At 42.7% G+C, this 22270-nt stretch overlaps 2 protein-coding genes across 5 annotated transcripts; both read left to right on the top strand.

Moving 5' to 3' along the window:
- The first annotated feature begins 958 nt into the window (after window positions 1-958).
- arf3a (ADP-ribosylation factor 3a) lies at window positions 959-5393 on the top strand. 2 transcript variants are annotated; one of them, XM_080899965.1, is made up of 5 exons: window positions 959-1092; window positions 2198-2412; window positions 2510-2620; window positions 2934-3058; window positions 3149-5393. In XM_080899965.1, exons 1-5 carry the CDS (start codon window positions 974-976, stop codon window positions 3308-3310), a joined length of 732 nt encoding a protein of 243 aa, XP_080756091.1. In that variant the 5' UTR covers window positions 959-973; the 3' UTR covers window positions 3311-5393. The 2 variants fall into 2 exon arrangements, with proteins under 2 accessions (XP_080756091.1, XP_080756092.1); XM_080899966.1 differs by having other exon boundaries at window positions 1039-1092; window positions 2221-2412.
- A 2903-nt stretch (window positions 5394-8296) lies between these two features.
- Window positions 8297-22062, top strand: erbb3b (erb-b2 receptor tyrosine kinase 3b). 3 transcript variants are annotated; one of them, XM_080899523.1, is made up of 28 exons: window positions 8297-8941; window positions 10284-10435; window positions 10547-10733; window positions 11245-11370; window positions 11463-11525; window positions 11691-11809; window positions 12431-12572; window positions 13381-13494; window positions 13585-13702; window positions 13795-13868; window positions 14289-14379; window positions 15778-15980; window positions 16119-16251; window positions 16347-16440; window positions 17006-17163; window positions 17276-17332; window positions 17565-17706; window positions 17806-17928; window positions 18011-18109; window positions 18238-18423; window positions 18508-18663; window positions 18787-18862; window positions 19003-19149; window positions 19517-19614; window positions 19705-19881; window positions 19961-20032; window positions 20279-20570; window positions 20699-22062. In XM_080899523.1, exons 1-28 carry the CDS (start codon window positions 8866-8868, stop codon window positions 21601-21603), a joined length of 4380 nt encoding a protein of 1459 aa, XP_080755649.1. In that variant the 5' UTR covers window positions 8297-8865; the 3' UTR covers window positions 21604-22062. The 3 variants fall into 3 exon arrangements, with proteins under 3 accessions (XP_080755649.1, XP_080755648.1, XP_080755647.1); XM_080899522.1 differs by having other exon boundaries at window positions 8298-8941; window positions 10281-10435; window positions 17809-17928; window positions 20699-22061; XM_080899521.1 differs by having other exon boundaries at window positions 8298-8941; window positions 10281-10435; window positions 20699-22061.
- Window positions 22063-22270: the final 208 nt, after the last annotated feature.

Below are 22270 nucleotides of genomic sequence, written 5' to 3'. Positions count from 1 at the left end.
GCTTTAACCCCCCTGTAACCCTCTCCAAACTCCCCGCGCACACAAACTCCTGCATGCTTACCCCACCATCCACTCCACCCCGTAATCTGGTCTGCAGCTGCAAACATCTGCTCCCCTCTTTATTCCTCGCTGCCTCCACCGCTGAATTGATAAACACATCTATTACTGGACCACTGACTGGCACACAGCACGGAGGAGGAATGAGGCAAATGTTGGACTCACCTATGGCTGCAGGGCCGGTTTGAAGGAGTGCCGTTTGTTCACATTGGCTTCTTCTTTAGGCGACTTCTTTTTTTTTTTTTTTAATGTCCTTTAATTTCAAAGTGCAGTGCAGTTTGCAAGTGTACAATGCAAAAGTGCATGACAGAAAACAAGAAAGAGAGAAGGCATTGACCCCAGGTTTGGTTTTATTTAACTTCATTCAGAACCTTTTTTTATTTTAAAGAGATGGCTACAGAAAAGAAGAAAAACATCTTATAACTATGAGGGAAGTGAGTCTGCAGTGGTTTGGACTCACATGCATGAAGCAATCTCATTAGATAGCATAGGCGCCAAAAAGCCATAGAAATATTTGACATTTTTAATAAATAAAATAATGCTCAAAGGTAAACCAACTGCAACATCGATTCAGTCTATGCTTTTGTCCCCTCCTGTCACCTCATTATCTGTGAAACACTGCCAGGAAGTATCACTTGGCATCCTGTTACAGTCAGCCATTTACTTATTCATTAAGATGATTCCTGTTTTAATTATTCAAGCGTGCTTGCCTGCAGGCTCTCGTTTAAAACTGGTTTGGGCCCTCTGAAATGTCATATGTGAGATAGTGGGAATAACGCTATCAAACTATTTATTATTCTTTGATGTTCCTCAAGAAAACAAGATAAGCCTCAAATAAGCTGTAAGGTGATGGTGCATACAGTAACTTTTCAGAGCTGGAGACAGCAGCTCCTGGCTTTTAACAAGTCGCCGGGCGATGAGAGATTGGCAATCCAAGTACCGCGAGAACGCGCAGTGTCACAGCTGCAGCTCATCGCGAGACTATCATCCAGTCCTTCGCCTGAATCCAGCTGGTACCCTTCCTGCCGTTGACGGGTAAGTGTGAACGAGATGCAAATGGTGAAATTGCTGAAAGAGGTATACGAGCGCTAAAAAGGTGGTTTCATTTATCACCGCTTGAGTTGCCTTTTAAATGCTGCGAGGGGGGAAATGAACGACCCTTAATGTACGACATGAGGCCGACTGGCGCGCTTGTCGTGACTGTAAGAGGGGGGATTATAGCACACAAATTGACCCGGAGATTTTATTTATGTTTTCAATTAAATACCGACGATGTTAGCTCACAGGATAGCAAGCAGATTATGTTCGGAAAGTGAATGTTATCGAGCCGAAAGAAACGTGATTTGGGTTCAAAATTCATCGCCTGCTTCGACTGCAGCATCCGCCGTCTTCGCCTCGCATTATGACAGATGTGTGTGGATGTGCGGCCACTGCAGCTGCAACGGGCTACGCTAGCACCTGCTGTCCGTGCGTTTGATAGAAATGAATGGAAACCTAGCTAGTCAGAGGAAAAGCGGCCAGTCATTAAAACACACAAGAGGGATACTTCACTGCCCCACAGAAGACTGCTAGTTTAAAATAACCCTCTAAAAACCAATGCGACCCGTGTAGTGTGTGTTAGCACAAGTTAACAGGCAAGGTTGGCCTGTAAAGGGCCCATTACCACTGAAGGGCCACCCTCCTCCCTCAGCTCTGTGAGCCTGACTGTGTGCAACCATAGACAGCCTTAGGTTATGTGTCATAATAACGTCATATGAAATGAGTGTTACCCTGGCATATCTTCAGTTGCCTAAAAAGAGCATAAAAAGGTGGTTACTCAGCACCACATGAAAGCTGAGCCACATAACAGAGATCCAGCATGGCTGCCTCCTTTCCCAGTGAGCTGTCACTGTAAAGGAGCAGCTTTCGAGTCAGGTCAGCTGCCTGCCGGGGTGTGAAGTATATGTTTCCTGGCTTTCCTCTGAGGGGGCACGGCTGCGAGCAGTAAGGGAGGTGCCAATGCTGAGATGTGTTTTTGAACAGCTACTGTCACACCACATGTTTCCTTGTGTGTGTGTGTGTGTGTGTGCGTGTGTGTGTGTGGTTTCGACTCTCTAAACGTGGTTCACGGTTTGTTTTGTCTGCTTGTTGCTATGTATAGCAACAAAGCAGCCCGTGTAACAGTTTTGTTGCAGTTGTGCCCCCACCTCCTCTCCTCCCGAGGCATCATGGGAAACATCTTTGGGAACCTGTTGAAGAGCCTGATAGGCAAGAAGGAGATGAGGATTCTCATGGTGGGGCTGGACGCTGCAGGGAAAACCACCATCCTGTACAAGTTGAAGCTGGGGGAGATCGTCACTACCATCCCCACAATTGGTGTGTGACTGTCTGCCTCTAAATAAAAAAAACAAAACATGTGTCTTAGAGATTATGTGACCCATTGTCTATTTGCTTGTTGTCTCCTCCACCCCAGGTTTCAATGTAGAGACAGTGGAATACAAGAACATCAGCTTCACTGTGTGGGACGTGGGTGGCCAGGACAAGATCCGTCCTCTTTGGAGACACTACTTCCAGAACACCCAGGGTGAGATGCATCAAAAGCATCTTAGGTGAAAGACCAGCCAGCATGGTTAGAGTTTTGTTTGTTTTTTTTAAAAAAGGCCTCTCCAGTCCTGCTGCGGATCCTGGAGCGCACGCTCGCCCCCAGCACCTGAGGACAAAATCTGACTAATCCTTCAGATGATGTAATTTGCATACAGGCTCCAGATGTTTCAAATGATCATCATCTTAGTCATGTTCAAATCCCGGACAACCATTAAACATGCTTTGACAATATGCTTTCCTAACAATGTGATGTGACCTGATTGTTTTTGTTCGGTTTCAACTTATTCCTGCAGGTTTGATCTTTGTGGTGGACAGCAATGACCGCGAGCGGGTCAACGAAGCTCGAGAGGAGCTGATGCGGATGCTGGCTGAAGACGAGCTGAGGGATGCTGTTCTTCTAGTCTTTGCCAACAAACAGGTATCCGCCACATTACGTTCCCCCCTGCTTTTACGCCTCTTGCCTCACCAACTTCCTGACGGACACTTTGTCCTCTGTGATTTTGTTCAGGACCTGCCCAACGCCATGAACGCCGCAGAGATCACAGACAAGCTGGGCCTGCACTCCTTACGTCACCGCAACTGGTACATTCAAGCCACCTGTGCCACCAGTGGGGACGGCCTGTACGAGGGTCTGGACTGGCTGGCCAATCAGCTGAAGAACAAAAAGTGAAGGGCCGGGTCAGTGAAGTGGGGAAGAGCCTGGGTGCCAGCTCCAGGTTGTGGTTATAGGGGTTCCATTGTGTTTACATAGAGAAGAAAAATGCTGAAAAGCTCCCAGGGGGTGACTCTCAGTGGCTTTCTCCCCTCCCCCCATCTCCCCCCCACCATCCACCCTCGAAATACTTCTTTATTTTTTTTCCGTTCTTTGATTAATTTGATTTGTTTGAATCTGTGGTGAGCATTTTTAATCATTTACAAGCAAATTTTATCTAAGTTATTTACAATCTATAAACAAATAAATATGTACTGTATGATATTACTGTAAAGGTATATGAATTTGCTCTACTTTGCAGACCTCCACCAACATTTAATTAGCTCAGCAATTGTGATGGATCTCAAATCGTGACGGCAGAGCAGCCTTCCCTCAGAAACTACAGACCTGGTGTAAATTATAAAGAATGTCATAATATTATAGTGGGAGTACTATTACTATTATACTCGTACAGATAAATGTAATATAACTGTCCATACTGCAACCAAATTATGCTCTTCATAGATCAAAACTTTTAGCTATGATTTAGTTTTATTTATGTTGAATTAAACAAAACGTGTCTACGTTCTGGACAGTCGGAAACAATATATTTAATATCGATATTTATTGATTTTTTTGCTTCATATAGTTTCTTTTTCTTTATTCTAATGTGCATTTACTGCTAAAGGCAGCTAGTTAAAAACAGAAAAAGAAAAGAAACCCCAGTATCATTGTACATTACTGCTTCCCAATCTGCATGGAGATATCCCAGTACTGGCTTGTGGGCTTGTAACAGGCCGCTGCTGTAAATAAAGATTTGTTCTAGCTGAGTTGCCTGGCACAGACGGGGTTAAAACAGTTTGTCTGGCATCAGCGAGGTGTGATATCTAAAGTGATACAGATGACAAACAGGCACTCTGTACCAGCTCTGTGGCTCAGAAACAAAATGCTGCTATTGGCCTGCCCTGTGGAGAGTGATGCAACACAGCATGCGACTGGCAATATTAAGAGAGCTTACATAGTTTTGAATGTTTATTTTTGTTTTTTCGATCCGTTTGTGCAGCATCGCTTCTCATGCTGATTTATCCACCGTCAATCGGCATGACATCATGCGCGTCTCACTTTTTCATGTTGCACAAAATTACTCTAGACTCACTGTTATTGTATAGAAGGTGTTGTCTGTTTTTTTAATGGAGTGTTTCTTTATTTTGTTGAGTTATTTTTTCCTTAATTAGCTAATTAGATCAGACTGTTGCATTTTTTGTTTTGGGTTTATTTGGGGGAGTTTTTTTCACACACAAAAAAATAAAATAAGGAGAGAAGATGATAGTAATACTGCATCGTAAGGCATGTTAATACTGTACACGATCTGTAATAAAAGCGAATTATAATAGCCTGTTTCCTCAGACTACATTTGTTAGTCTTAATCACTGCTGCTGGTTGGAACAATGCTGTACTAATAAATGTTATGGATTTAGTGTAAAGTTTACCGAACAACCTTCTAATATGCAAAAGCATGCTTTTCTATGTTGGCGCAACTGTATATATGTTGATGTAACCGGGAAAGTGGAACCGTGGTTTTCGAGGTGAAACCAAAAGTGCTGTTGATACACCTGTAGATAACGGGGTCAGCGTGTTGGCAGATAACTGACAGCAGCTTGTGTGTGCGTGTGTGACGTGCATTATATTCCGTTCGGTTTGGTGTGAAAATTGTTTTCGTGGCCTTATTTAGCCAGTGGTTTCATTTCTCTTTGATAACAGGTTTATATGTAAGAAATATCCAGCATTCAAGTATCTCACCTTTGATCTGTGACACCGATGCACTAGCAGTTCTGATGTGGCTAAACATCCCTCCCTCTTTCAGCGACTATTTTCTGATTTTAACTTTCAAATAAAGAAAAATATTAAATGAGGCTGCACGACATTCCAGCTGGCGATTTGCTCTGAGAAAAAAACCGAGTATAATATGAAGAGGAGGAAATTTAAGACAGAAAAACCCAAGCAGGTGCAAAAGTGTTGAATGATTGAATTATTCCTGACACTGCATCAATCAATAAAGATACCAGAGTATACATTTGCTTTGCCTTGCTCATTTTTTTCCTTGCTATTGTTTATTGTCGCGCATGTCGGTCATGATTCGAAAACCGTATCACGGTTACGAGCGTGCTGCTTTTATCTTCTCTTGTCTGTGGCTCAAACTCAATTTCAAGTTGACAGTTCGCCCCAGAATCAAATGTGCGAGTCCGTATTTATCAATCATTGTTCTTGGGTAAGTTGCCCAGTTTTGAAGATGTTTGTCTGCTTGAATAAAAGGAAGCTACAGAGTATACTTCTGGTGCTCAAAGCACCAAGACACTGCGTTTGATGTGGGTGGTGAGTGCAATGCGGTAGAACGAGGCAATTCTCACACAAACTCCTGTGTTTGATTTGGAGGTGATGTGTCCTTTTAAGAGCCCTGCTAGGTTTCTTGAAACAGTTTGATCCTCAATTTGTTGACAGAGACACTGCTTTTGTAGTTTTGCTTCTGTACAGTCATTTTTAACTCAAAGGACAAATTAAACATAATGTCTGAGGTCGATTCAAAGTTAGAATTTTTATTTTATAGTTTTTATTGTTATTTTTTAAAACACGAGGCTCTTAAGAGATGTCATTGCAAGTTAGGGAGACCACGTTAGGTTGAAAAAGCCAAATAAATAAAAGCGATAATAAAATAATTAGGAATGGCCGAAACAACATTCTTAAGAAGTATAAATGCAGTGATCAAGTCAGCAGCTCCCAACAGGCCTGAAAAACCAGAGAGGACAACTGGAGTACATGATGGCAGAATTATTTCTATGGTTAAGAAAAACAGCTTCACAGCATCTAACCAGATCAAGCCCACGCTATAGGAGCAGGCGTGTGTGCACGTCAGTCACATCTTGACTGTTGGATTTCAAATCTGTGGCGGTGTACAGAGGCAACGCTACAAAAACTCTTTGCACAACACATTATTGACCTAACCGTACTTCTCCTTCATTGATGAATCCATAATAAACAGTGAAATATTTTAAAACTCTAACTGTTGCCTCAACACATATATGTTCAATGGAAAGTCAATCGATTTCATGTGTGCTCCGGAGGTTTTAAGTTGCACATCTGGCCTCCAAACTGGTTGTGATGTCACAATATCCTCTTATGCCTACACATGTTGAACTTTGATTTAAGGTGAGCCTCATTTTCAGCAGATTAATGGGAAACAGCTTTGACGTCCCTGACGACGCATGTATCACCCTGAACAATGAAGGTCAAAACTCTAAATGTGAGTTAGACTCTTTTCTTTTTTTTACATGAAGTGGGAGCTGATCGAGAATAGTTTTAACTCAGTAAACTGTTTACCGTACCAGTCATCAGCTAAGACTAAAATCAGACTAACAGCACATATTACACAACTGTGGGATCTGGCTCTACACAGCCTTTCTTTTGTCCTTTATTAACTGCTATTATCAGGAGAAGTTTGGCACAATCAGGTAGTTTGCCTGTGGAATTGCTGCACTTCACAGAGAGTCATTTTGTCTGAGCCAATCAGAGGTCCATGTAGGGGAGAGTGCTGCTGTGTCTCCAAGGGTGTGACAGCAGTATGTGAGTCGGAGCTGCTCCCGGGGCCACCAGCCCCCTTGGCCCCCTGCAGGACCGCTACAATAGTGGCCCCAGGGCGGATGCCATAGCTGGGATTCCCACTCGTAACCGGGACACCTTCGCCCAGGGCACAGACACACTGGCAGCAGCCCCACAATCAATTCATCAATCTCTGAAGGGAGTGGCAACTGCAAAAGGCCACAGCAGGCACCCCTCACAGTTCCCCTTGGAAGGGACAGGGCCACCAGGGCTGACACAGAGACTGACACCATGGTGGCGTTGTGAAAGTGCCAAGCTCTGTAAATACTATAGGCAGCTATTTTTTCTTGACGGGGCAAACAGAGAAACTCTCATGTGAAAAATGAACACACACAAAAAAAAGTGCATCTGGTGACAATCTTACACTTTACACCGTTTTACTCGGCAACAGGAAAGTTTCACATTGCTGTTTATGAAACAAAACAACTGACTCAGTCTTCAAGATTTCTTCCAACAGTTTTTGGGCAATGGTGTTTTTTCCCCCCAAAGTTTTCCATTATTCAGTGACTGACTGGATTAAAGGCTCCTTATTTTATTAGAAGAAATTAGAGATTGGATCAAATGTCCAATAAACAGTGTGTAAAAATAGCCATCCATGTGCAAACGAGTCTATCCATCACAGGGCCCTGTAGCAGCTGTGAATTCGGATGCCCAAGTGTCAGACTCTGGCTCCTCCTGCTGGACAGAAAAAGAGGCTGGAGTGGGGCATTTGAGACTCCTGAGTCCAGGCAGATGAACAACAGAGACATTAATTACTGGACACATAAACCGAGCTGTGGTGTTATTTCTTGGCGTCTTTTACCATCAGGTTGTTGAGACGAACATTAAAATCCAAGTTCATCTCAATCTCACCATTCTTCCCATTTCCTGCACATGGATGCTTGCAAACAAACTGCGGATTGTTCGGCTCTCCCTCCCTGCCGCATTCAAAAATAAGATTAACAGTACATCTGTCAGAAGCGGTTAATGATTTCCATCCATTAGTGGCCCGTTTTCACCCGCAGCTCCGTGTTCAGGACTCTTGTCTGCTCCGAGGCCATTTTCTCAAATTAAGCATGTTCTTGTTTTGGGTTCAGAAGTCACTTGACTGTCTGACAATGTGGCCATTGTGGCAGGCTGCTCCACACGCATCAAAGAGGTGATTAACCAGTTGACAGGGCTGCGGGGACAATACTGCTCTTTACGGGGGAAACAGTGCGGCCACTCAGAGCGCTGGGCTCTTACTGGGTGGGGGACCGAAACGCTGCTTCCACTGCGGACAGCATGAAACAAAAATAACTGGTGTTCAAACTGCTGCACACGGCAAATATTCACATCCAAAATCAGCTATTTGCTGCACTGAACGACCTGTACTTGTCTGTCTCACTGGCTCGTATGTCATTCAGCTTTTTTGTTATTATAATGTTTTAGGTGGGGGTGTTTGTAACGTTTTAAGATTTCTGTCAGTGCTATTGAGTCTGTCGTTTCTCGAGGGCTTCATAAATTTAGCAGAATTCTTTGCTTTAGTGTAACAACCGAGGCTTCAGCTCGAAATGACGGACAAACCGCTGATTGGTCGGGATGTTGGCCAATCACACGTCCCCATCTGGGAGGGAAATTCCCTCATCACAATAAACTACAACTTGTTCACTGTTTTCAGTTTTGCAAGTAGTCTGAGGGATGTTTGCGCTCTTATTAGGTGGTTTGAAGGAGTTGCACTTGTCCTTCACTTTGACTTGATCTGATTTTCCCTTTAATAGACACTTTTTTTTACTTTTATACCCCCATTACTGTATATTCTTTAGTCGATTTTTTCCCCCTGAAATACATATTGGCTCTTCGGAGGACTACCTAAACCGCTTTGATATGCAGAGATCTCCGTGAACAGGCTGGACATCAGCATGGAGCAGTGGCGAGTCATTTTACTGGGAGTGATTTTGTCTTGGAGGCTTCGAACATCATCCCAAACGCATGAAGGTGAGGACGTGATTCTATATCTGAAATCCTTTCTTAGTTTGGATCTCGTGAAATTTAGACAATACCGAAATTACCAGACAAATTATAGCAATAGAATAGAATTAACTGTACTTAAAGATGTCTAGTATAAACTGATAAACCTCAGCCTCTCTTTGTTTGGTTCACAGCAGACCACTCTTTCTTAAAAGCTTTTTTATTGTTATGATCCAGGCCCTTGCAGTGCACTTTAAAAATCTGCAGAGAACAGCAAAGGTTCACTTTAAGAACTTCTATTTACCATTAACTGATTGTCACGCTGTCAGTAAATTCTTTCTGATAAAATTTAATGTGGTTTTCTGCAGTTACAACGACATTAATGTGCAATCTTTGCCAACATTCAGATCTCCCTTTGCGATAGCTGTCAGACAATCACACTGTTTTTCTTTCCTGTCAGGAGCTTTTGTTTACTTACTAATTTCCGATCACTGAGCCCTTTCATGAATGTGCTATGCTTCATATAAATACAAAATATTAACAAATAATTTAAGTACTAATGCCTGTTTTTGAGTTATCCCAAGTATGAGTTAAATATTATTGAGTCCTCCCAGATTAGCTGAATATTTCAGGGCCAGTGTTTGCTTAAAATTGCCATGTATGAATATAAGTGTGCATTAGGCAACAGTCCTTTGTCAGCATGTAACTTTCCATTGTTATTATGCAGCAGTCTTCAGGGTCCTATAGCTGTGTGTTATGTGTTCATAACGAAGACAAGAGATATGACTCGTGTTGAGCGAGTGCTGCAGGTGGCTAACATTTGCACATTAAAGGACCAGTTCCTCAGTTTTTTTGCTGGGCACTCAGAGATGGTGTGTATGTCACCTTCCGTTCACGATATTTCCCTTCCCTCTGCCAGAGAGTCCCGTTCACACACGGCCCATTGTCTTTTGGTATGATCTCAGCAATGCGCGGCTTGCAGACGCACATGCACACGCATACACAGAAGCACTGTCTGTCACTGCAGCACTCATCACTCACTGAGACACACTGTCCACATTTATAGCTTTACAACAACGAAGCACTTTATCTGAGGGAAAATTAAAAAAAGAAAAAGTCACTCTCTCTTCTGACCCCCCTGACCTCCTCTTCATCAGCCCCAGGCCTGGACTGCTCCATGTAAGCGGGTAACAGCCTGCCTGTTTCTCTCTGCTTCACATCAAAATCTGTAGCCAGCACAGGCATGAACACAGCACCAGGGAGAGTCACCAACCCTATAAATACCACAGACACAACACAGCCCACAGTACTCACTTTCCCAGTGTTATTTACGTTCATTTTCATCTTTATTCCCTATCTGTGTTAGAAGTGTGTCCAGGGACGCAGAATGGACTCAGTTCCACAGGCTCTCAGGAGAACCAGTACAATCTGATTAGAAACCGGTATTATGGCTGTGAGATTGTAATGGGAAACCTGGAGATCACACAGATTGAGAGTAACTGGGACTTCTCCTTCCTCAAGGTAAATGTCATGTTTCCTTACTCTCCAGTCGTTACATTTGGAAAAAGCGTTAAAAAGTGGAGAGCATATTGGAGAAGTAGCCTCTTATATTAATGGTCTTCTTCACTCTAGAGAATCCGTGAGGTGACTGGCTATGTCCTTATTGCTATGAACCACTTTCAAGAGATTCCTCTGGGCCAACTGCGCGTCATCAGAGGAAACAGCCTGTATGAAAGACGTTTTGCTCTATCGATCTTCCTCAACTACCCCAAGGATGGCTCCAACGGCCTACAGCAGCTGGGACTCGCAAACCTGACGGGTTAGACGAACAACAGAAAAACAGATATTAGAGAAAGAAAACGTTCAATGTTTGTTCTGTAAAAGAAAATGCTTTCTGAAACCCAAGGCGTTTGTGACAGTGGGGAGTGGTGCATTACATAAAATGGAACAATTAAACTCAACATCTCAGGTCAAGCCTGGTCCTACTGGAAGTCCCTTCCATCACATACAGCTGTGGTCAGAAGTTTACATCCACTCAAGATAGGCATGAATGTCATGGGAACTGGTGCTGCATAAATAAAACTGAAATGAAATGACCTGAGAGATCATTCCTTTTACCTTGTTCCAAATTCTGCATCTTTTATTGGTTTTATTGTCTAATTCTTTCAAACTTTTTTAGTATTTTCTTGGAGGCTTAAAAAACCCCATGAAAAAAATTATCCTCATACTGTTTTTTAAAGTGTATATTTTGATTCGCCTCTGATCCTGATATATCTGCTGAACCGTTTTCTCTGTCTAGCTTGCGTTATGTTTCACTAATGTTTTCACAGAGATTCTGGAGGGAGGGGTGCAGATTATCAATAACAAATACCTGAGTTATGGTCCCTGGATCTTCTGGCAGGATATTGTCCGGGACAGCAGCGCTCCTATTGATATCAAATACAATGGAAAGAAAGGTCACTACTGGTCTGCTATACGTATTCCAATTCATCTCTAAATCATCTCTTTTTATAAGAAGCACTTATCTTTCTATGTCTCTCTTTTTTAGGCCCATGCCATAAATCTTGCGGAGATTATTGCTGGGGACCAAACGAAAAGCAATGCCAGATCTGTGAGCGCCCACGTTTTGTTTTTCCTTTGCCTCCTCTTCACTTCACCTCATTATATCTCTTCAAAGCTACACAGAAATACCCGGAGACAGACACGCACACAAAGATCCAACACGCATACACATTTATGTGACTTCTGATGAACTCGTCTCTCCTGTGTGTTTTAGTGACTAAGACGGTGTGCGCTCCACAGTGTAACAGCCGCTGCTTTGGCACAAGCCCGAGGGACTGCTGTCACATAGAGTGTGCAGCAGGATGTAAAGGCCCCCAAGATGTGGACTGTTTTGTAAGTGAATTATCTTTTTGTCTTTGGAGAGGTTTGCTGATGAAACAAGAAAATGGCTTTATTTTTATTTTATTTTTTGTTAATTGCATGGAGGATTTAAGTCTAAATTCCTGTGTCTCATGCTGGGAATATTTCCTTACTTCCTGGGCCCAATTCTAAATCTTGAACAGGTTTTCCAGAGTTTAAGGGAAACTAATCCTTTGTTTCCTTTGTTCTTCTGTGGTATGGATGCTCAGTCTGCCTTTAATTGTTGCCATGTGATGTAGCTTGTAAATACAATAGTTCATGCAAGCACATTCTTGTACTGGAGTTTATATTCATGCTTGTGGCTCGCACAACCTTACTTTGATGAAATTAGGTTTAACATCAAGTTAAATTTGGAAGTAGTTGCACATAATATAACAGCATGCCATAAAAAAATTATCCACAGTATTCAAAAACAAAATTCTTGACCTCTTGGGGACATTAGAAGAAAAGTAATTTTATAACCAAAATCTGTATGATTCAGCCTCTGCGGGCCATGAATGTCTTTTGAATTGTGATGTACTTCAGCAGCTTCACCTTTGGGCTTTTAGTATTTCATTTTGATTCTCTTCTTTCTGTGTGTGTGTTCCTGTAAAGGCATGTCGTCATTTCAATGACTCCGGAGCCTGTGTGCCGCAGTGTCCCCGGGCTCTGATCTATAACAAGCAGACGTTTCAAATGGAAACCAACCCTAATGCCAAATACCAATACGGATCCATCTGTGTGTCTCAGTGCCCCAGTGAGTGGCCTGCATGTGTTTACAAGTCTAAAAGTTTTCTTGTTACTTTTTCTCTTTCAGTTCTAAGGTTTTAAGCTTCAGGTTGTAATGATAAAAATCATCTGGTCCATGACAGGCTAACAACAACCTCACATTAACAACAACACATGACATATTACACTGTGCCAAAATGCACAAGCAGCATGTGAAAAATAAAGTGCACTCTTTCTGTTTCCAAAAGGATAAAGAGAAAAAAGATTAAGGAAGGATTAATTAATTCACTGCCATTAATTAGTCATTAGCAAGCATGACCACATTTATGAAAACTAGGCCACTTGTAAGGCCACTTCCAAACAAGTCAATCATTCTACGACGAGAAAGATTATTCACAAGCGGAAAACTTTCAGCTCCCCGGGAGTTTGGCGACCTTTTCATATACTACACACTGAGCCTGTTCATGAAGCTGCAGTCAGCACTGATATATAGTATCAGATCTAACATAATGCTAGTTAATGTTAAAGGGTAAGACAGAAAATGTAACAAAGCCAAAAACTAAACACAACATGGGACAGGTACAGCAACTCTAACCAGGAAACAGAGGTTTTCAGGTGTTGTGTTGGATCTGGTGTGTTCATGTGTGTCCCATATTGTCAGGGAGGAGTCCAGGGTGGATAGGAGACATAGAGAATAGAGCAAAGCTGGTAAAAGCTGGTGGTAGGCTTTAAGAATGTTAGAGTCGTATCGTGAATCGTTTTATTTTATTTGCTCCTCTGCATGTGTATAATAAAACATATTCCCTGTGTTTTTCTTTTCTTCCTCCTCCTCACAGCTCATTTTGTGGTGGATGGTAGCTCCTGCGTGAGCGCCTGTCCGTCAGACAAGATGGAGGTGGAGAAAGAAGGCCAGAGGAAGTGTGAGCTCTGCAGCGGACTTTGCCCAAAAGGTTGAAATGAATACAAATGCGATTTTTCACTTCTTCCACCAAGATTATATCTCAGTAGTCAGATGTGATTGTTTCTGGTCATCCCTTTAGTGTGTGAAGGCACTGGTGCTGAAGACAGGCAGACTGTGGACTCGAGCAACATCAACAGCTTCATCAACTGCACCAAGATTCAGGGCAGCCTTCACTTCCTGGTCACGGGGATTATGGGGTAACTGTCAGTATGTATGAGTAAAGCGTCTCAGGGTATGGTGCCGTACACTTGGTATGTTTATAGTATTTTTCTGTCTTTTATCTTCACAGAGATGATTTTAGAAACATCCCACCACTGGATGCCAAAAAGCTGGAAGTGTTCCGCACAGTCAGGGAAATAACAGGTGTGCTTACGTGTTAACAGTTGACCGCTTTTTATATTAAATTTCACAATCAAGTATGCATGTTTCCTGCCTGGACCTGTAGTGCTATTCATCCATGTTTGGTGTGAGCTGCCTTTGGAAATACTGGTTGCAAAGATGTCTCCTTTCTCTCGATTATCAAAGCATAATCATGTTTGATTTGGGGTAAACTATCCATTTAAACTTCTGTGAGGTGACAGTCACAATTAACATTAAACTGCTTGCTTTTCTTGTCACATATGAGGCTGTCTTCTATCCCTTGATAACGCACACAAAGGTTGTATCCATCAAATGATATATGCTCTCCTTTGGGGGAAAACAAATATCCAAATTATCTGCGATGTGTTATGCACAGTGTCATTTTCTATCATCCTTAATATAATCACTGTGTTTTATTCTCAGACTTTTTAAACGTCCAGTCCTGGCCCAAAGAGCTGAATGACCTGTCTGTTTTTTCGAGCCTCACTACCATTCAAGGGAGGACGCTCTACAAGTAAGACTAGACTGCAGATTATACCGTGCACGTGTCAGTGAGAGGCCAGAGCAGGATGCTTTTATCACAACAGCTGATGGATTCAAATGTGTGATTTGGCGTTATGGGCTGGGTCATTTGACCGAGCATTTTGAGTTTCATGCCCTTTTGTATTATGATGTTCCTGTTTGTAAAATTTAAGCTTTAGTCAGTTCTGTTGATATTGAGTTCTAATTCAGAATCAGAATCAGAATACTTTATTAATCCCGAAGGAAATTAGGGATTAAATTAGGGACTAAATAGGGAATTAGAAATTCCCTATTTAGCTCTCCTCTGTCTAGGTTCTTCCCATGTCTGTGTCTTCCCCACTATGTTGGCTTTGGTGTCCTGTCTTCAGTGTGTGAGTCTGTCCAGTCCCCTGTGTTTAAGTCTCCCTCACCCTTTATATGTTTCATTGATGTCTTTGTCTCCCGTCATCTCCCCCATTTGTCATGTATACTCTCCTTGTGTCTCTCTCCTCTGTGTCCCTCTCTGTGTGTCTGTGTTAATGTGCATGTGTCCCTCACCTGTTTACATGTCCTCCCCATGTTCTGCTTCATGTCTCCCCTGTCTGTCATGTGTATCCATGTATGTTTCTGCAGCCAGTGGTGTCTAGTTTCCTCTTTCTCGTGTCCACTATGGTTATGTTTTCCTCTCTCTCGCTGTCTGGTGTCAAGCTTGGATGTTCCAGTTAACGTCTCCAAGTTTCCTGTTTTATTTTGAAAGTCTTGTGTTCCATGTTCAGTGTGTTTAGTTTTGCTTCACCTGTGGCATCATGCTCATTTGTATCAGCTGTGTTCCCCTGCGTTTCCATTTCCCTCATCATCCTCGTGTGTATTTCTGTGCTCTGCTGTCATTCATTCTTTGTCAGGTTGCCTGTTATGTTGTGCCCCGGATAATCTTAGCTTTCTAAAACAGAGTTTGAGTAAGAATTATAAAATTGACTTTTTATTAAGTATGACCCAAAATGAGGGACTAACTATGTTTGTGTGTAAGGGAAATATATTACTCTTAAACCATGCAGGCATTCGTCTTACTCAGACTAATATCTATCTATAGGACTGTCTGTTGAATTACTCATTTATTTATAAGGCTCCAGATCACAACACCAATTGCCTCAAGGCACTTTATATTGTAAGGTAAAGACTACAAACAAAGAAAGCCTCAGCTACCAGATGAACCCTGTGAGTAAGCACTTGGCAACAGTGGGAAGGAAAAACTCCTTTTTAAGGGGAAGAAACCTTCAACAGGTTCATTGTGAGACTGAATGCATTACCTAACTACTTGGAACTACAACATAATCTGTTACAGACAATCTGATGTTTTTCCATTTGAATCATCCTTTTCTCCCCTCTTCATCCTCCAACCCTCCAACGAAAGCCATTTTTCTCTGACGGTCATGCGCGTCCCCACTCTTACCTCACTGGGTCTGCGCTCTCTGAAAGAAATCAGTGACGGCAGCATGTACATCAGTCTGAACAGCAATCTCTGCTACCACCACACTGTAAACTGGACGAAGCTGTTCAGGGGCCGCCGAGTTCGAGGCAACAACCTCAGCAACAACAAGCCATTGGCAGAGTGTGGTGAGCTGATGGACTAACAGATAACCTTCACTATATTCTAAATGTTATGTTTTGAGCATATTAAACTCAGAATTCACTATTGTGTTGTATGTTGTAAGCAAGTAATCAGTGCTGTTCTTACACAGTTTTGTGATGTAGTTGCAGAAGGCCACGTGTGTGATCCGCTATGTTCAGATGCAGGATGCTGGGGCCCAGGGCCTGAACAGTGTCTTTCCTGTAGGAACTACAGTCGAGACGGCACATGTGTGCACAGCTGTAATTTTTACAACGGGTCAGTGGTTGTGAGTTTACATTCTCGTGATTCATGTGTGTATGTTGAACGTATATGTAATATTTTGTTTGGCTTCTTGGATAATATTCCTGCAGGGCACCAAGGGAATTTGCAGGTCCTGATGGCGAGTGTACCGCCTGTCACCCAGAATGCAAGACTCAGAGTGGGAAAGTCACCTGCACTGGACTGGTAATCACTAGCTTTGATAATCCAGTGACACTGTAGCCCAGTAGTTTATATTTATGATTATTTACATAAAATAGATAAGCAGTAAATTTGTTAAAATCAAGATGAAACAAGAAAGGTACTTAGAGACTCTCTACTTCCACTCTACACATTACCAGTGTCAGGTTGGTTGGTTTATACCAAATTCAAATCCTACCATCCGAATGTCGTAGCAGAGATCAGCACTCATTAGACCAGGCAATCTTCTTTTGAATCTTCTATTGTCCAATTTTGATGACAATTGCAGCCTCGGTTTCTTGTTCTCAGCTGACAGGAGTGGCACCTGGTGCGGTCTTCTGCTGCTGTAGTGCATTCAGGAATGCTCTTCTGCATACTTCTAAACAAACATGTGATTATTGTATTTTTTTTTCCTTTATTTTCGTATACATTGTATTCTTATAGGGCTTTGTGATACCTCGTATATTGGTGGCATCACTGTTGTGGTTCATTTCTGGTTCATTGTCACTCTAGCAGAGTTTATCTCACATAGTCTCTATTTATGATCCTCCTTTCTCTCTCTCATTGGTAGGGTTCAGATGACTGCGTGGCTTGTGCCAGTTTTCAAGATGGTCCTTTCTGCATGTCCTCTTGTCCCACTGGGATAAATGATGGACAGAAGGGACTCATTTTCAAATACCCCGACAGGAAGGGTCATTGTCAACCGTGTCACCACAACTGCACACAGGGGTGAGACTGGACTTAAAAAAGTCTATATGCCCACGTTTCCCCAAAGTGAAGTGTCCCAATTAGGTTGTTGAATCTCTGCATAATAAAGAAAACTTTGTCTTTCATTTTTCAGATGCATTGGCCCAGGATTAATGGACTGTTTAGAGACAGCCAGACTGGCAGTTAGTAGGTTAGTGTTTCCTCCTGCTGGTGAACATAAGTACACTGCAATTTGTATTGCAGTGTACTGCAAATCTAAATCACAAATCATTCCACTGTTATAACAAAAAAAATATTTGAACTCGAAAACTTTATTTCTAAAAGGGTAATTTTCAGTTTCCCCAAACGTAAGCTGGGTTATCATGACATAAAATCTTTTCTTTTTAGCTGATGTGCTCACTCTGTTATTTCTCTCTCTGCAGTGGTCAGATCACAGGCATAGCCTTGGGTGTCCCAGCTGGCTTAATCTTCTGCCTGGTGTTATTTTTCCTGGGCATGCTTTACCACAGAGGACTTGCCATCCGTCGCAAGAGGGCTATGAGGAGGTACCTGGAGAGCGGAGAGGTGAGACTTTACAAAACACCCAACTATATCTTCTGGACTGATTTAACTGCATTTGCTATGATGATGAAAATCCCCTTGGAATAACTGGTCTGTTTGTAGCAGAGCTTTGAGCTGCTGGATCCTGGAGAGAAAGGCACCAAGGTTCATGCCCGCCTTCTGAGGCCCTCAGAGCTGAAAAAAGTCAAAGCCCTTGGCGTGGGTGTTTTTGGCACTGTGCACAAGGTACTAATTGGCCTGGATTTGTTAGACTTTCACTGATTATCCACAGATTTGTGTGCAGCTCTACATTTAATTTGTTTTTAAGGGCTTTTGGACTCCAGAAGGAGAGACGGTAAAAATACCCGTGGCCATTAAGACAATCCAGGATAGCTCAGGCCGACAGACTTTCACTGAGATTACTGATGTGAGTCTCCTCTGAAATAAGGTTTAACATCACACACAGAAGTTAATGTAAAGATTGAATGCCTGTCTTTTATCATATGCCAAAAGATGCCCAGTAATCACATTATCATTGCATTGTTTGTTGTGTAGCATATGCTCTCCATGGGCAGCTTGGACCACCCTTACATCGTTAGGCTGCTGGGCATCTGCCCAGGTGCCAGTCTGCAACTGGTGACCCAGCTCAGTTCACAAGGTTCGCTGCTGGAGCACATCAGGCAAAAGAAGAACAGCCTGGATCCCCAGCTCCTGCTCAACTGGTGTGTGCAGATTGCAAAGGTGAGGACAGTTTTTTTTAATTTGCTTTTCCATGCAAATATATTAATAATCTGTGACTACAAGGACTACACATCTGTTTCTCAGGGCATGTACTATCTGGAAGAGCACTGCATGGTCCACAGGAATCTGGCTGCACGCAACATCTTACTGAAAAATGACTATCAGGTCCAGATCTCCGACTACGGCGTAGCAGACCTCCTTTACCCTGATGACAAGAAATACGTCTACACAGACACAAAGGTTGTTGTGAGTCATTGAGCTTGCGATACACACTGAATTGTTAAACAGCTTTTATTGTCTCTTCCAGTAATGCAATCAAACACAAACCAATTTGAGTGTCTGCATTTTTTTCTGTTTATTCAGACGCCAATAAAATGGATGGCACTCGAAAGCATCTTGTTTCGAAGATATACTCATCAGAGTGACGTCTGGAGTTATGGTAAGAGGATGTCAGTGTGTGTGTGTGTGTGTGTGTGTCTGTTTATGGTGTATGCACTAATAAATTAACCTTCCTCTTGAAACGTCACTGTCTGTGAATTTTGGCGTGGAGCATTTAAATTGTCCTCTTTTCCTGGACAGGGGTGACAGTGTGGGAGATGATGTCATTTGGGGCAGAGCCATATGCATCCGTGTCACCTCAGGAAGTGCCGGGTCTGCTGGAGAAGGGCGAACGTCTGTCACAGCCCCACATCTGCACTATAGACGTGTACATGGTCATGGTGAAATGTTAGTCAAAACATTAGCCTCTCTCTCTCTCTCACATACTCGCACACACATATATCTCAGGAAGTAGAGCAGACTATTTCAGTCTCCATGTCGAAGTATCCCAGTGCAAGATAGTGAACCCTGAATTACCCATGATGCAACTGAAGTGTAAGAGTGTGCAGGGATGTTAAACAAGGTGCTTAGATATAAAAATAATAATAAGAGTGCTTGTATGAATGTGTGTGATTGGCTTGTAGTAAAAAGTGTTTTGAGTAATCAAGTTAAGTGATTAAAGTAGAAGAGAACTATATTTACCATTTATTCAGGTATTATTCACAAATACATTCTGATACATGATAAAAATTGGTGTTTTTCTTGTTATGTTTAGGCTGGATGATTGATGAAAACACAAGGCCCACCTTCAAAGAACTGGCCAGTGACTTCACTCGCATGGCGAGGGACCCACCGAGATACCTTGTCATCAAGGTGAGACTATGATGGCTACTCATTTTACAACTTTTAGTTCTGAAATATAGTCTTTAATCTTAGTGCCTGTTATTCCTGATTACCCTGCAGCTGGAAGGAGAAGAACCTGTCCCAGATGCAACCCATCGAAGGGAGTCAGAGCGAGGACTTCTGGATCCAGGTTTAGAAGACCAAGATGAGGAGGGACTGGAGGAAGGTTTGGCTACACCTCCTCTTCAGAACTCGCCGTCGTGGAGTGTTTCTCGTTCTCGGATTAATTCATGCAGGGTAAAGAAGGACATCCTGGATTTCTGCACTGTTGTTACAGGATAATTGCAGAATCAGCACACCAATTTTTTTTTTGCAGAGTGGCTCATATCAGCCTGGAAATATAGGATACCTGCCAATGACCACGAGCCCAGCAGACAGCTTCCGCCAGGTTTTTACAAAAACAAACTTTCACACGAATAAATGCAAAGACACATTCCTGATTTCTGATTTGCTCAAAGTTGATATGATTAGCTTCATTTCCAAAGAACTTCACTTTGAATGAGTATGTTACTGGTGTCACGGCCAGCAGGTCAACAAGATATACCTACCTACCTGCACTCCTACATACCTTCATACCTCTCTCCCTCCTCAGGAAGTAACAAACTATCCATCCCTCTTTGCTTTTCTGTCCCAGCTGTGGTTTCACAGGTCTCGTCTGAGCTCAGTCCGGACTCTGCCTGAGAGGTTAGAGGTCAGGGGGAGTGGCAGAGAGGCAGAGGTGCATGAAGAAGGCTTACGGACGGCGAGTCTTCACAGGGCCAGGATTGGCTCAGAGAGGAGTAATCGTCGTGTACCGATCAGCCAACAGAGAAAACTTTCAACAGCCTCCAGTCCACCCTCGTACAAGGTGTGGACGGCAGAGGAAGAGGAGGAGGTGGACAGCTATGGCTATGTCCTACCTGGCTCACCTAGTACACCAGAAAGAGGTAAATTATGAGCAGTAAAATAGGAACAGTGCCTTGTTGTTTTGTTACATTTTGGTTCAAATAGTTAAATCATGTATTTAACCAAAGCGTCTTTCCTAATCTTCTTCCTTCTTTGCACCCTATCACAGTTCAAATCTCCAGAATTTCTCATTCTGGCCAAAGAAACTCAAGGCCTCTTTTCATGGTGATAAATCCCACCCAGGAATATGAAATCATGAACACAGAGGAGAGCACTCCTCCTCGTTTGGCCAGCAGCGTTTCAAGACAGGAAGACGACCCCACTGTGGGGATTTGCTGCAAAACCCCACCCTTACCCTCCCCAACATTCATGGCTCTGTTACCCATAGAGGACATAGCACACGAAGAAACTCTGCCACCAGACTCAGCTGTAAGGAGGAATCCACTTCATGAGGCTTGTGAAGGAACTGCAGAAGAGCGAATAAACTCTGCAGAGAAACAGCCCCTCACTAGTGACTTCACTAGTGATATCAGAGCTGTGGATGACCCAGGAGAGCCAGCCCAAGGGAATGGCAGGTATGAATACATGGACATCAGGCACTCTGACTCTACAGAACGAGATGAATCATCACAAGAGAGACGTGGGAGTCAAACATCTGCAAAGAGTGCAGCAGAAGAACAGGAAATACACCAAACAGTGGAGGTGTTGAAAAAGGAGCACAAAGAGGAAGAGGAAAAGGAGGAAACCCAGAACACAAACAACAAAGCCACTCTAAGCAGTACGGCCATGCCCAGGCCAGATGTGCTGAAAGGTGGAGGAGAAAAGGTGGAGGAGTATGAGGAGATGAACAGATTTGGGGTGGTGCCCAGCAGATGTAAGGAAACAGAATACCAGAACCTCCCAGTAAAGGGGAGGGTTATTTGTGAGGAGATGGGCAGTGGCAGGTGTACAGAGATTGGGGAATACATCAAGGTGTGCGCTGGTGTGGGGGAACCTGCAAGCAACACATCATTCGACAACCCAGACTACTGGCACAGCAGGCTGTTCCTCAAACCAGATGCTGTGCGCACCTAATAATGCGGCCAGGGACAGAGTCACAGAAACTGCTGCAGTTGCTGTCATAAATGTGGGCTGTTTCATATTCATGTTCACCTTTTTTTTTTTTCAATTTTTTATGGGTTCTTTTCAGGAAGAAGAAGAATATTTAAAATATTTTTGATTCTTACTTCTTTATTCGGTGAATAATAATTCATGAAAACCAACTGTGAGATGGTACAAAGCCAACAAACTGGAGGGTGTCCTCAAACATGTATTAAGTGACCTTCGTATCACAGTGAATGCAGTAACATGAGATGATTCCCTACGGTACTCCTTATAGTAACATGAATTATTATATAAATTCAAGTGACTAGTTTGCAGCTATCCTACCATTTGTCATCTATATGTGAACAGAAGCATTTTTTTACATTATGTTGACATTTTTATAATAAAACAATAAAACGTTGTTTTTGTGGTTGTTTTATTTTTTTATTTATTTTATTGCTCAGTCATTCAATAAAATGACAGAGTTAAAGAGACTGTACTCTATAGATTTACCGGGGACACGTAAGAAAACGTAAAAGGCAAGAGACGGCACTGGTGACGCGCTCGCGCTACTTTTATTTCAGATGCAGATCAGAGATGACGGAAGTGAGAGTCAACGGTCACATTTTTCCGCTTTTGTTCAAGTAGCGAGAGAAAC

Source organism: Rhamphochromis sp. 'chilingali' (assembly GCF_963969265.1).
Source record: "Rhamphochromis sp. 'chilingali' genome assembly, chromosome: 12".
NCBI classification, from domain to species: domain Eukaryota; kingdom Metazoa; phylum Chordata; class Actinopteri; order Cichliformes; family Cichlidae; genus Rhamphochromis; species Rhamphochromis sp. 'chilingali'.
This window is presented reverse-complemented; position numbering and strand designations above follow the sequence as displayed.